General features: G+C 40.7%; 1 protein-coding gene across 5 annotated transcripts in view; it reads left to right on the forward strand.

Moving 5' to 3' along the window:
- Window positions 1–14,389, forward strand: part of eml4 (EMAP like 4) — a 367,604-nt gene that overhangs the window by 290,908 nt on the left and 62,307 nt on the right. For all 5 annotated transcript variants that reach the window (XR_013578703.1, XM_078557148.1, XM_078557147.1 and 2 more), the window contains 5 exons: window positions 497–566; window positions 2,287–2,397; window positions 4,899–4,994; window positions 6,287–6,421; window positions 10,193–10,328. Coding sequence is in view for 4 of the 5 variants with exons in the window: in XM_078557148.1 (XP_078413274.1) it covers window positions 497–566; window positions 2,287–2,397; window positions 4,899–4,994; window positions 6,287–6,421; window positions 10,193–10,328 (548 nt within the window). In the remaining variant the exon portion in view is untranslated. The remainder of the gene's footprint in view (window positions 1–496; window positions 567–2,286; window positions 2,398–4,898; window positions 4,995–6,286; window positions 6,422–10,192; window positions 10,329–14,389) is intronic.

Consider the following 14,389-nt stretch of genomic DNA (forward strand, 5'->3'; position numbering starts at 1 on the left):
CCATTGGAATGCCCATGCTGAGCACTGTATTTGTAGCTCCAATCAGCAGCTGGTGGCAGCAAGTATATTGTTGCTGGAATTGTGTACCAAAGGAATGTGAGATTGTAAAAAAAACTTGGAAATGGCAGAAGATTCCAGCTAGAAACACTAGCCATTGAATCACAATGATCCTCTTCACACTGTAAGATTGACTTACAAGTAAATTAGTATTTTCCAAGGGATCAACAGAAAACTGCGGAATAGATTTGGTTTCAACTGAAATGGTGCTTTGCTTCAGGCATTTTGTTTAGTTGACTTTGATACATTCGTGAGTGACAATTTAATCACTGGAATTCACATATTTCAGTTGGAGCCAAAATTTGCAGTTGCATCCACCCAGAAAAGACTACCTCAGCATATTATATGATTGTATGTGTTATCAAATGAAAAATGTGACAATATATGTATGCAGAATTTGTTTAAGATATTTAATACTGTTTTGACCAATTTATTGCAGCCTTGCAGTTCATCCAGATAAAATCAAGATTGCAACAGGACAGATAGCTGGTGTAGATAAAGATGGAAGAGTAAGTACAGGTATACTTTAAAAAAAAAATTGTACAAAATGTCAAACCTCCAATGCAACCAGGATTTTGATGACGTGCCCAGTTTTAAAGTATCACTTCCATTATCTACCAAATCAATGTGATCCTCTGTTGGATAATCAAGTCCTAACATTTTAGTTTTGCACGTATGGTTAGTTCAGCATACTGTGGACACATGAATGAAAAACTAGTACAATCCAACAGTAAATTGAAATTAAATTTTCTTCAGCTGTAAGGTTTTCTTGGACTGAGATTAATTTATTTCAGAAAGACAGGCTGGTGGAGCTGTTCAATGAAGCAGTGTCATTCACAAGGCTTTGTCCATGAATATTCTGGACAACTGCAGTATAAATGACACAGGTTCCTTTGTACTGTGAAGAAATCTTTGAAGAACTTATTGCTGAAGAAAACTTTTTTCCCCCATTTTTTCAGTTTGTGCATTCAACCAAGAATTGTCATTATCCTGTAAGGGGCAGAAAGGATTGGTGTAAACCAGCTGTTTTGGGTGTTGTAGGGGTGGGGGTCTACTTTTAATTATTTTACTTTCTTTCCCATAACCAGGAGAGCAGTGCTGACTGTTTTCTGTGCCAATTTCTACTGTGTCCCCACCCATTCCGTCCCATCAGCTGCTCTACCTGCGCAACGTCGCCCACCTCTGATCTTACATCTCCCGCCTCCACCAATGAAATCCTTAGCCATACTTAGGCCATTTGGTTCTGGTTTCCTTCTTTCTGACCTCAGGTCATCCATTTAGTGCAAACACTAACTTTTGCTAAACATAGCTGCTCATATGCTGTCTGAAATGTCCATTATGCATGACCTTGCTAACCTATACTAGCTCTCTGTTCCCTACCATTTAAAATGTAAACTCTTCATCCTTGCTCTCAAATTCTTCCATGGGGATGCCACACTCTAACTCTATAATCTCCCTTAGCTTCATATTCCTAGTGTGTAAGTTACTTTGACGTTATTTATGGCTATGCTGCAATACTGACCTCAGACCTGACTTTCAAATGTAGTCTTACTTGGGTGCATGTCACTCTGATAAATGACCGCAACTCCCTATGTTTAATAAGTTTTCTAATGTTTCCTATTCATTTGATTATGGGTCTCACTTTCTTAAGCTACACTTTCATGCTAATTTTCTTCAGCTCTCAATTCCCCCCCCCACCACCACCACCACCACCTTCTCCTACTATTCCTCTCAAGTTTTCTACCTTACCTTCCCAACCATATATGATTATTGTGTGAAACTTGATTTTGAGTGTTAATATGCTGTTTAATTGCAGTGGGCATGCAACTGCCAAACTTGATAATATTCTTGCCTTATATGCACTTCCAGGCAGGGTTGCTACAGGAATTGGAGTCCTCCCTAACTTAAAAAGATTTTGAAGTTAATTGTGGTGCTCCTAAGCTGTCAGCCCAAGATTGGCTAACTCAGCACAGACAGGGGATCAAGCTGGGATCATTTTGGTCTATGATTTAGCTGGAGAAATTTGCTGAGCTATTATGGGAACAATATAATATTTTTAAATATACTTTTTTTCAAAAAGCTTACATTTTCAAGGTATCATTTATATTTCATGCAGCTATTTTGCTTAGCACCTTAGTAGCATGATTTACCTTGACTGTGGCAAATACATCTGCATTAAATAAACATATATTTGGTCAAAACAAAAGCCTTGTTATTATTTCAATTCAGCCCCTACAGCCTCACGTGCGAGTGTGGGATTCAGTTAGCCTAGCAACACTACAGATAATTGGTCTTGGAACTTTTGAACGAGGAGTTGGTTCATTGGCTTTCTCGAAAGCTGTAAGTATGAAAGCAATATTGCACTTCAGTAATTTATTGCAGTGTTTTTTACATTTGTATCACCAGTGCCAATTGCTTCTGGGGCTGAACTGTTTTTGTTTTGAATATTTGCTGATTGGAAAAGAAAACTTGACAGCTCTCTCAAAGTTTCTTCCAAGAACCTCAGCTAAAAATTCTAAAAGCTGGCTAATTTATCATTACAGAAACTGACACTTTGGAAAATATAATAATTTATTTTTCGTAATGAATGTGCATACCTTTGCCTGTGTTTGGAGGTTATTTTGACTCTGAAGTTACATGACACAGAAAATTTGAAACCATATATTTTGCCAGTGATTCATTCTTTACAATGTTCAGCATATCCAGACTTGATGTACAGGAAAAGTTGCTGTAAGTCAAAAACTGATCCAATTTTTCTTTTAGTTCGCCCAGACTTTTGTTATCTTGTTTATGCTGTAGAGGCAGATTGGAAAATGCCTCACTACATCCATAGATAGAAATTCCTGTTGGTGTAATACCGGGTCCTATCTGAAATAGTTTCATGTAGTCATAACAGAGATCACCAAAAGAGCCCCATAATGATTTACTGGGCACTAAGTTGTACAGAGCAGGCTTTTGATCCTGGCTTTGTGCTGTCATATTTTACGACCCGCCCCCAAGTGAGGTTCCCCAATGTTGTTGACCCAGGCAAGACCCCTCAAGTTGTTACCGTCTGGCTGGGACACCCCCAAATTGTTATGCCTTGGTGACGAGGGATGAACTGGCTCCCTGTCTTAATTCAGGCACCACTGCCCCCCCACCCGCCGCTCTCTGTTCATCGCAACAAGATTTAATCTAATAAGGATTGCTTTCGCTGATACCTTTTTCCCAGACCCAATTGTTCTGGCTTTGAAGGAGCCAATTTGATCAGATTTTCTTGAGCTAAAGGTAAGAGTAAGTTTATTAACTAATAAAGGCAATAATGGATAAAACACATGCGTATACAGTCATACAGGTTAAAAGTAAGAACTTAGCTTGAAGTAAGTGAATATAAATATATTTTAAAAGTTATACAGAACAGTGCTTGACTCGTGGGGAGTAGGTGATTGAGCGTTGTGATTCGAGATTCCAGTAGAATTGACTCTGGTAGACGAATAGTAAGTTTCAAGGTTCCAGTCGTGTTGAATTCGATAGAGTGGGAGAGACATTGGGATACCTGCAAAATGGCAATTTGCAGGGATACTGAGTGTGGCTGTTATTTCTGAGTCAAACTTTCAGCACTTGCTTTCAGAACACCCACCAATAGACAGACACTGGGGCAATGCTTCAGCTCACTTTTAACTCCTTCTTTGTATATTCCAAGTGGAATGCGAATTCACAAATATGCCTGGGCATTGCACACAGGGTTGCTTGATGAGATGATGGCTCATCTCCTATTATGTTCCATTGTTTCTACCGCAGGGACCAATTAGTTTCTGGATGTCTTCAATAGTACCTTGTCTGGCAACAGGGTGGGGTTCCATTACCTCTTAGGGAGTCACCCTGCAGCACTCCAGCCATTGGCTTGTGTGCATTTTTAAAAACTCAGGTCTTATTTTTGAAGTCCAATATTTCTGGACACAATTCAGTGTTTTTCTTTCATTATCATGACACATAGTTGATCTTGACCTTGGATGGAGAATTGTCTGAGGTTAATGAAGTTTTCCCTTTTCAGCCAAGGTGGTTCTTCCCAGTAGTGATCCAATTACTCCTGGTGAATATTCACACACTTGTGATTTCAAGCATCCTGACAGCAAGTTTAAGTTAAATAACATTGGGTAAGCTAAATTTTGAAATTGGAATAAGAAATTGTCACCTCAGAGTTTAATTTACAGGCAAGGATACTGGCTAATTCAATTTAATCCCTGATTGACATGTATTTTGCGAATGATCAATAAATTATCAGTGTGTGGGAACATTCTACAAACCATGTACTATAATTGGAAAATTATATGCAAAACTGGTTTCCAAAGAGTTGAAGGAATTCTAAAAGTACCATCTAAATGGGCCCTGTGAGAACTGGTTGGTAGCAATGTCACAGAAGACACTTGGCACTAATGAGGAATAAATTATTGTGATTTGAATTTCTCCATTGCACTTCCTTACAACAACAGCTTACATATATAGACCATCTTTAACACAGTAAAATGTCCCAAGACACTTGATGGGAGCGTGTTCAAACAAAATTTGACATTGAGCTACATAAGGTGCTATTTGGGTAGAAGCTTAGTCAAAGACACAGAAGGCTGGTTGTGGACCTGTAAACAATGGGGCATGTGACTTAAGGATGAAATCCAAAACAATGCAACACTAGTTTCATATCTGAATTTCATATTTGATGTTAAGATCAGAAATATCAAACTTCTCACCTGGCACTAAATATACCTATATATTCAATTTGCTTATGTACCTTTATAATGTTACAGGCTTTGTAAGGGTGAAGTTACATGTCTTCATCTGCTTTTTTTCAAAAAAAATCTTAGGATTCAGGTACTCATTTGTGTGTAGTGGATGACTCCAATGACCACATGCTAACTGTATGGGAATGGCAGAAAAAATCCAAAATTGCTGAAATAAAGGTATGTGTGTTAGCTGCACAGAAATAAACATACTTAGTCATTTTTAATTAACAGTGCAAATCACAATGTTGCTAATTTAAGTGAATGAAATAGTCACACAGTCGCAGGTTAACATATCTGTGAAAGTTCAGTAAACTTGACCTGATATATTGCAGGTACAGCGAAGTATTAAAAGTGGAAGTACCTTCAAGATTTTAAATATTGCTAAATTTGTACCCTGTCGTAGTTCACAGGAGATGGTGATATTGTGGTAATGTCACTGGCCCAGTAATCCAGAGGCCCAAGCTAATGCTCTGGAGATGTGGATTCAAATCCCATCATGGCAGCTGGTGGAATTTGAATTCAATTAATAATTCTGGAATTAAAAACTAGTCTCAGTAATGGTGACCATGAAATTATCATCAATTGTCATAAAAACCCATCTGGTTCATTAATGCTCTTTGGAAAAGTAAATCTGCTACCCTTACCTGATCTGGCCTACACGTGACTCCAGACCCACAGCAATGTGTTTGACTCTTGGCTGCTCTCTGAAATGGCCTAGCAAGCCACTCAATTCAAGGACAAGTAGGGATGGGCAACAAATGCTGACCTTGCAGTGGCACCCTCAACTCATGAAAGAACAAAAAAAATTGTCTAGGCTATTGGATTAAAGAACCACTACAGTAGTAAAGTTTTGAGAAATACGTTTATGCTGTTTTATCTCCAATATAATAAACAGAAAAATCCTGCAACTTGTAACTGAATTACAAAAATCTCCGCAAGGGCCACAAGACACAATGGGCAGTTCCTTCAAAGAGCAGGTTAAGGAACAATAGACCAAATGGTTTCCTTCCGTGCTACAACATTCTGTGATGTTATGGACACAAAATTCAGAGTTTGTGAGGATTAAAAAAAAGGAAAAAAACACTGATAAAATAAGTCATCCTTTGAGTTGTGGAAAAGCAGAAGTAGTCTTTCTGTGTAGCTGCGAATGCAGTGGGTGGAAAAAGCTGTTCCATTTCCGAGAATATAACGTCCTTCATCTTTTTTAATAAATCTAAATAAAGTGCTGTAAAGAATGCTCATTTTTTATAATGACATATTGTGCAATAGAAGAGCTAAAACTTCAAGTAAGACAGTACCTGCTGTGAAGAAGTTTAGTCAAACTAATTTTGTAATCGGTGAGAAAAAAATGGAAGTTTCCCACAAAGGATAATCATTCTGTTCATGTGACTAAGAAGAATAAGTGTGCTTTATTTTTATTTGTCAATCAAAGTCATTAATGCAATGGTTTTGTGTTTTCTTTTGAACAGAGCACCAATGAGTCAGTACTTGCTGCTGATTTTCACCCTACAGATCCCAACACAATAGTAACTTGTGGCAAATCGCATATCTTTTTCTGGACATGGAATGGAAACTCACTTGCTAGAAAACAAGGAATTTTTGGGGTAAGTTTTTACATGTTCCAGCGAAACACTAAGAGAATACTGTGCTCTATGCTATAATATATCCAAATTCAGAAACAAAAGAAGTTTGCAAGTGAAAACTAAATTGTGTTAATCCCCAACAGAGGCTACGGGGCATAACTCTTCATAAGCTGACATAAAATTAAGAATTTTGATGGAGTTGGACAATAGATTCACATTGATATAATCAGGCATGCTCTTCTAAGATAAAACAAAGAAGGGCAAGCCCTCTGTGTGGGAGACCTTATTGCTCACAGTACATGGCTGATCCATTTCCAAGAACTTAACATACTTCACCTTCAATTTTCAAAAGGAAACTAAACAAACCTTATTATTCCTTCTGCTATACAAATATAGTTAAGAGTTAAAACTTGAATCAACGACCATTCCGGATTTGGTTGTAATTTTCCTATCACAATTTGACTGAATAGATCTATGCTGCGTCAGTGTCAGTTTTCAGAAACTTTGCAACTGACTTTTAGCCACTGAAAACCCTTTAGGGGGAAAAATAACTTGCTCTAAAATGACAGTGGGAGCAAAAAGGCAGAGCATAAGACAAGTTAAAGCTTTTACTATAAAAATAAGGTAATGAAAGCAGCATAGGGAAAAAATAAGCAATTAGCAAACACAGAGATAAAGTGAGACCAGTAAGAAATAAGTTTCCTTGACACTAGACCCCTAGCACTGAATATTAGAAAGACAAATTAGAAGAATGTGCAAAATGTGAGTAGTTCTCCTTAATTCTTCTTAAAGTGTAATTTCACAAACTGAAAATACTTGAACATTTTCAACTATGATTTAAGCACTTTCCTGTCAGGCAGACATACACATTCTGTTATGGGTGATAAAAGCAAAATACTGTGCATGCTGGAAATCTGAAATAAAGACAGAAAATACTGGAAAAACTCAGCAGGTCTGACAGCATCTGTGGAGAGAGAAACGGAGTTAACGTTTCGAGATCGTATGACTCTTCTTCAGAGCTGTTATGGGTGAACTCAGCCTTGAATTTGCAAGCAAAATTCTGGAAACATCCATACTGGACGTCAAAAGTCTTATGTAAAGATACTAAAAGCTGGATCGCCTTGCACTTATTTGTTATGAAACTGACTAACCTTTTTGTCTTTGGGGGAAGTGGGGGGGTTTCTGGTGGAGGCTGCGGACTGCAATTCCTGGCAGGCCATGAGTTTCAGTGTGTGTGCAGTATGCGGCAGTTTGTCTGACCACACATGCTCTGTTCTGGGTTTCTCCTGGAGCAGTGAATGGATTTGACCATTCTGACAGCAGTGCGGCTGCATGAAAAGCGGTGCAAAACCTAGATCACTTGACCTCGGAGCAGGGCGCCATACCGGAGAGAGTCCCAGACAGGGAGAGGCCCCAAAGAGGGAATCCAGTGAGCGTGGCAGGTCCCAGAGAGAGAGAGAGAGAGAAGTAGGGAAGGAACCATCGAGAGGGAGGAGGAGAGAAAGAGGCTCCAAACAAGTATAAGTGCTGCGGTTGGCAGGCTTCCAGTAGTGAGGGGCTGGAGAAGCCCTAGAGGTCTGAAAAGGCAGCAGAAGTTTGGTGATTCCATGCTGTGGGCTGTTGGGCAAAGGTAACCATTTGGAGCATTAGTGTTCTGCTTGATGCAGCTGAGGAGCTGAAGTTGTGTTTGTGAGTAGGTACTGGAGTGCAGACTCGGGAATCCAGGGGATTGGAGTCTCAGGAAACAGATTGAAACCCTGTGAGATTTAGCCAACAGTCCATCATTTGTCATGATATCTCTACAGCTGCCAGGCTGCTCAAACACTCCTTTGCCTCCACTGTTGATGCCCTTTTCTCCATTAGAATCCTTTCTCTCTCTCTCCTTCCCTGGTTGTTCCCTATCTTGCAGCCACTATCTAGTTTAAACGGTGCAGTGTGCGATTCTGGCTGGACTACATCAAGTACTATTGAGTCTTGCTGTACTTTACCAAATATGCTCAGTACTCCAGCATTATACTGAACAGAAAAAGTAGCCCTAAAATAAAAGCAAAACACTTCAGATGCTGGAAATCTGAAATAAATACAGAAAATACTGGAAACCTCAGCAGGTCTGGCAACCTCTGTGGCGAGAGAAACAGAATTAATGTTTCGAGTCTGTATGAATCTTCTTCAGAAATGGCTTCTCCATAACTGGCTTCTCTTCCTGCCATTGCACCATTACCTTTGTTGCCCCCTTAACTTTCCTCTTCTTGCTCATTTACATGCTGTTCCTTGGTGACATTATCTGGAGACGTGCAGTCAGGTTCCACTTGCACACTAATGCCACTGAGCTTGACCCTCCCACCACGTGCAGTCCTAGATGGGTCTCAATTTCCTCAGCTGCACATTGAAAAGATTGAAGCCATTGCCTTCAGCCCATACAACAAATTTCGTACCCTTGCCACTCTAGTGTCAGACGTGGTTAACTAGGTAGCACTCTTGCATGAGTCAGAAGTCGATTCGAATCCCACTCACCCCAGATCTCAGTAGTCTACATTGGCTCTTGGTACTGCCCCCACCCCCCCATGCCTCAAATTGAAAATTCTCATTATTGGGTTTTAAACCCTTCATGGTCTCAGTCCTCCCTATCTCTGTTACCTTCTCTAGCTCCGCAACCCTCTGAGAACTCTTGTGTATTTCTAATACTGGCCTCTTGTGCATCCACCGTTCCCTATGTCCCACCATTAGTAGTGTCTTCGGCTGTTTTGTCTCTCAGCTCTGGAATTTCTTGCTTAAAACAATTTACATCACCGCATTCAATAACCACTTGAATGATTTGGGCTTTTACCTCAAGAAGAACTTCTTTGCTCAAACAATGAATGATATCTGTAATGGTCTTCCAAGTAAGATAATGGAAGCAAAGACTGTGGATTCATTCCAAAGGCAATTGAATGGTGTGATTTGGAGACCCAAAGGCTTCTTGGGAAGATGTGCCAAAGTGGGTGAATATTATCACTCAACTGTACTCCTCCTTCATGAACATCAAATAAATCTGATTTAGTGTGTTTTTAAATTATTTTTTCCCTTCCCAATCATTCCACTATTAATGCAAGTTTGTAGACAGTCAATTTGAAGGTATGCACATGTTGACCTTTAATTTTCAATTCTTCCTGCTGTCTAGAGCCTTGGCTGAAAGTTTCAAATCCTAACTAATGAAAGCAGATAAGTTTTGAAGTCAGTGCAGGTTGAGACTTGCAATTTAATTTCTTAAATGCTGTGTTATTTTCCAGGTCGTGACATTTATTTTTTAACCCATAGTTATTGGCTTTGGAGTTAAGTGTTGCTAATCCTTGTAATTTGCCTATTTTAAGTGTCCTGCCCTAAGACATAATTGATGTTTCCTCCTATGTTAAAGAATGTCTAATGATATGTTCGCAGAATTTTTCTTTTTAGAAGAATAACTGATGAACATATTTTAAATTAAATTGTAGAAAAGGCATTTATTTCCTTAAATACTACCAGGAATAAAGTGGAAATGTCAAACAAACTTAAAAGGATGGCACACCACAACATGATAAAGAAGCACAGTATTGTGAAGGTTCAGCCACCTAAAGTTTTGGTCTCAGCTAGGCTGTTTGAAAGAGGCATCAAACATGCTGAGGTACTACCACATGATGAGGAAAGTCAGTTACCTATGTTCTACCTAACAACTTTTTTATGAAGAGTTGTAACTCAAAATGTAGCATCAGACCATAAACCAAAACACTGTGGATGATAATATTTCTAAAACCCCTCAATGTTCATATCTTTCAGAAATATGAAAAACCAAAATTTGTACAGTGTTTAGCATTTTTGGAGAATGGCGATGTGCTAACTGGAGATTCTGGAGGGATTATGCTAATTTGGAATAGAACTACTGTGGAATCTGCACAGGGGAAAGGACCCAAAGGTAAATGCAGTTTTTCTTTTTCAAAAAACAACTCATTCAAATCAGTGCAAGTTTACCTGTAATAGAATAACTATTCTAGCTGGTTATATTTACCTTTAGGCATGCTATTTCCGATGGTAAGTCAGTACTCCATGTTACACATCACTTGGAAGATGTACTTAGGGTGGTAATATATGTTAGATGGGGGGGCTTCATTGTACATGACTAAGAGTGGCTTGGTAGCATTACTACTGACCGAAACAACTGAGTCCAGAAGGACATATCTCCCATAATGGGCTTGTAGTAGGTGGTGACGGAAGCAATAAGAGGGAAAAACCTCCTTGACCTTGTCCTTGTCCATGCCAAACTACTGGTCGCAGATACACCTGCCATGACAGTATTGGTAGGAGTGACCACTGCACAGTTCTTGTGGTAACGAAGTCCTACCTTCACACTAAGGACATCTTCCTGTATCAATAATCTGCTCATCGATGCTCAGTTTGGTTCCGCTAGGACCACTCAGCTCCAGATCTCATTACAGCTTTAGTCCAAACATGAACAAAAAAAGCTGAATTCCAGAGGGGAGCGAGAGTGACTGACCTTGACATCAAGCTCATTTGACCGAATGTGTCATCAAGGAGCCCTTTAAAATTGAAGTCAATGGGAATTGATGAGAGGAATCTCTCTTCTAGCTAGAGACAAAGCTAGCACAAAAGAAGATGGTTGTGGTTGTTGGAGACCAATCACCTTAGCCCCATGACATTGCTTCAAGAGTTCCTCAGTGTGGTGTCCATGTCCATCCATCTTTGGCTGCCTCATCAGTGACCCTTCCCTCCATCATAAAGCCAGAATTGGGGATGTTCACTGATTGATGCAACGTTCAGTGGGTTATCTGCAGTGAGTGACCCATCTCTTGACTCTCTAAAGCCTCGCCAACATCTCCAAGGCACATGTCAGGGGTGTAATGGAATAATCTTCACATGCCTGGATCACTACAGTTCTAACATCATTCAGGAAGCACAACACCATCCAGGACAAAGCAGTCCACTTGATTGGAACCTCAACCACCATTTTAAACAGTCCCTTCCTCCAACACTGGTGCACCATGGCTTCAGTGTGTACCATCTACAAGGTGTACTGCAGTACTCGCTAAGGCTTCTATGATAGCACTTCCCAAACCCGTAATCTCAATCACCTAGAAGGACAAGGGATGCAGGCTCAGTGAAACATACCACCTGCAAGTTCCCCTCCAAATCACCCATCATCCTGACTTAGAAATATATTGCCGTTCCTACATCGTCACTAGGCCAAACTCCTGGAATTCCCTATCTAATAGCACTGTGGACCTCACATCACCACACAGACTGTAGCAATTCAAGAATTCACTGGAATTTAGAAGAGTAAGAGGTGACTTAATTGAAAACTTTAAGATCCTGAGGGGTCTTGACAGGGCAAATGTGGTGAATACGTTTCCTCTTGTGGGAGAATCTAGAACTAGGGATCACTGTTTAAAAATAAGGGGTCACTCATTTAAGACAGATGAGAATTTTTTTCTCTGAGGGTTGTGTGTCTTTGGAACTCTCTTCCTCAAAAGGTGGTGGAAGCAGAGCCTTTGAATATTTTTAAGGCAGAGATGGATGGATTTTTGATTAACAAGAGGTTGAAAGGTTATTGGGGGTAGGCATGAATGTGGGGTTGAGGTACATTCAGATCAGCCATGACCTTATTGATAGCGGAGCAGACTCGAGGGGCCGAGTGGCCTATTCCTGCTCCCAATTCATATGTAAGTTGCTCACCACCACTTTCTTAAGGGCAGTGAGTACGATGTTCTGTGTTTACAGTTAAGGTTTAACATTGGATAAGAATAGGAGCTTTACCCTTTATTAAACTTGACCTCGACTACAGCTCCTCACACCCCGCTTCCTGTAAGGACTCCATCCCATTCTCTCAGTTCCTTCGCCTCCGTCGCATCTGTTCTGATGACGCTACCTTCAAAAACAGTTCCTCTGACATGTCCTCCTTCTTCTTTAACCGAGGTTTTCCACCCAAGGTCGTTGACAGGGCCCTCAACCGTGTCCGGCCCATCTCCCGCGCATCCGCCCTCACGCCTTCTCCTCCCTCCCAGAAACATGATAGGGTCCCCCTTGTCCTCACTTATCACCCCACCAGCCTCCACATTCAAAGGATCATCCTCCGCCATTTCCGCCAACTCCAGCATGATGCCACCACCAAACACATCTTCCCTTCACCCCCCCTGGCGGCATTCCGTAGGGATCGTTCCCTCTGGGACACCCTGGTCCACTCCTCCATCACCCCCTACTCCTCAACCCCCACCTATGGCACCTCCCCATGCCCACGCAGAAGATGCCACACCTGCCCCTTCACTTCCTCTCTCCTCACCGTCCAAGGGCCCAAACACTCCTTTCAAGTGAAGCAGCATTTCACTTGCATTTCCCCTAACTTAGTCTACTGCATTCGTTGCTCCCAATGTGGTCTCCTCTACATTGGAGAGACCAAACGCAAACTGGGCGACCGCTTTGCAGAACACCTGCGGTCTGTCCGCAAGAAAGACCCAAACCTCCCTGTCGCTTGCCATTTTAACACTCCACCCTGCTCTCTTGCCCACATGTCTGTCCTTGGCTTGCTGCATTGTTCCAGTGAAGCCCAACGCAACCTGGAGGAACAGCACCTCATCTTCCGACTAGGCACTTTACAGCCTTCCGGGCTGAATATTGAATTCAACAACTTTAGATCTTAAACTCCCTCCCCCCACCCCCACCCCGTTTCTTCCCCCTCCCTTTTGTTTTTTTCAATAATTTATATAGATTCTTCTTTTCCCACCTATTTCCATTATTTTTAAATCTACAACTAATACCTTGTCAATCTTTCCACCCCACCCCCACTAGAGCTGTACCTTGAGTGTCCTGCCATCCATTCTTAATTAGCACATTCTCTTAGATAATATCACCACCTTCAACACCTCTTTGATCCTTTTGTCTGTGACATCTTTTGATTCTCTGCTCCTATCACTGCTTGCTTGTCCCTACAACCACCCCACCCTCAACTTCTCTCCCCCCGCCCCCCACCTTAAACCAGCTTATATTTCACCCCTCTCCTAACTACACTCAGTTCTGTTGAAGGGTCATTGGACTCGAAACGTCAACTCTTTTCTTCTCCACCGATGCTGCCAGACCTGCTGAGTTTTTCCAGGTAATTCTGTTTTTGATTTAAGAACGTCTGATGTTGACACTGAGTACTGCATTCAAGTTTTTTAGGCCTTGGATTAAAGCATGGATTAGCATGGATACAAAATTGGCTAATGGATAAAAAGCAGAGTTGGGATAAATGGCTTTTTTTTAAAGGCTTTAGCTAGGTATACAGTCATGTTTTCCTGAGTTCACTACTAGGATCACTGCTGTTTTTGATATATATTAATGACTTGGACTTGGAAATATAGGGTACAATTTTTAAATTTAGAGAGAACCTTGGTGGTGTGGAAGCTTCTAAAAATGGCTAAGGGGGACAAAATTAACAGTCATTTGGGCAATTGCAGGTTAATTAAAGAAACCTAGCAGAGAATTTTTAAGGGAAAATCGTGTTTAACTAACTTGGGTTTTTTGATGAACTAACGGAGAGGGTTGATGAAAGTAAAGCTGTTGTGGTTTAGATGGACTTCCAAAAGCATAAAGGGTGCTCAAGTACCTTGTGAGCAAAGTGGGCTAAAAGGGGCAGTGGCAACATGGATACAAAATAAACTGAGTGACAGGAAACAGGGAGTTAATTGTTTCCTTTCGGACTAAAGGAGGGCTTATAGTGGAGTTTCTCAGGGGTTGGTGTTAGGATCCCTGCTCTTCCTGATGATGTAGACCTTGGTGTACAGGGCACAATTTCAAAATTTGTGGATGATACAAAACTTGGAAGCATTGTGAACAGAGAGGAGGATAGTGTAGAACTTCAAAAGGACATGAATATGTTGGTGGAATAGGCAGCAAGTAGCAGATGAAATTTAATGCAGAGAAGAATGAAGTAATTTATTTTGTTAGGAAGAACGCAGGGAGATGTTATAAAATATAGGGAACAAT

The sequence above is a fragment of the Cetorhinus maximus genome, chromosome 14, assembly GCF_964194155.1.
Source record: "Cetorhinus maximus chromosome 14, sCetMax3.hap1.1, whole genome shotgun sequence".
In the NCBI taxonomy this organism is placed as follows: Eukaryota; Metazoa; Chordata; class Chondrichthyes; order Lamniformes; family Cetorhinidae; genus Cetorhinus; species Cetorhinus maximus.